The 801-nt window shown below is 45.3% G+C and overlaps 1 protein-coding gene across 1 annotated transcript; it reads left to right on the forward strand.

The window, feature by feature from the left end:
• Positions 1–238: 238 nt before the first annotated feature.
• Positions 239–448, forward strand: CHC_T00003074001 (hypothetical protein). Its single transcript, XM_005714903.1, has one exon. The coding sequence runs from the start codon at positions 239–241 to the stop codon at positions 446–448; it is 210 nt and encodes a 69-aa protein (XP_005714960.1).
• The last annotated feature ends 353 nt before the right edge of the window (positions 449–801 follow it).

Genomic DNA, 801 nt, shown 5'->3' on the forward strand with positions numbered 1-801 from the left:
TGTGAATGGCGCCCACAAACAATTTATATTTTCTCGCTCAAGACAAACATCTAACAGTATCTTCTACCGCACATGCATTTTTGGCACCTTGCCCCACTCACAGAAACATGAGAAATCACTGCACAACATCACTCCTCCTCCCACCCAGTACCAACTACGAAGACAGTTAGCCAGGCAACAAGCAGAAGGCCGACGAGATGTACAGTAACAAAGTGACGCTGCCAGCAACGAGAACTCGATGCTGTTATTAATTTTTTTGACGCAGCCGTTAATTGACAGAAACGTAAAAGTTCGGTTAGGAACCAAACAACTTGGGAGTCTAAAACACCTCAATGCTAGGGGTGACTTCTATGTGCTTGCAAGTATTATCCCTGTTAATGAAGGATTTAGTGTAGCACTTTGCACAGGCTCTGCGCCGCGGAGTGCCGCAAATTGTACCATTGCCTAGGCTGTTTTTGTGCAACTTGTGGTCGACCATCCCCACCTCGCCCATGGGGCGATTATAATGCGGGGATAGAATTACCCTGGAGTAACTACATACGTCGGAAATTTCATTCATGTCTCTATAGGCTGAAAATTAGTCCCTGTACTGCTTTGTTGTTCGAAGTCTTGTGAGTGCAAAACTTTGACGGATATGTTTTTTGTTTGTTGCCTTTGCCATTTTATTCCACACATGCGCAAATTGGCCTTAGAAACGTACATCCTAAGTTCTATTGATTGCCTGTCAGTCGATAGCGGCATACACAGACATCGGCAGTAGGTGCTAATGACAAGCCCGTTGGGTTTGGCTTTTGACGGGCA

Source organism: Chondrus crispus, genomic scaffold (genome assembly GCF_000350225.1).
Source record: "Chondrus crispus Stackhouse genomic scaffold, scaffold_17, whole genome shotgun sequence".
Taxonomy (NCBI): Eukaryota; Rhodophyta; class Florideophyceae; order Gigartinales; family Gigartinaceae; genus Chondrus; species Chondrus crispus.

What these genes read in the sequence shown, in the direction of transcription:
- CHC_T00003074001 (XM_005714903.1), top strand. Translation starts at nt 239, where the DNA reads ATGCTGTTATTAATTTTTTTGACGCAGCCGTTAATTGACAGAAACGTA.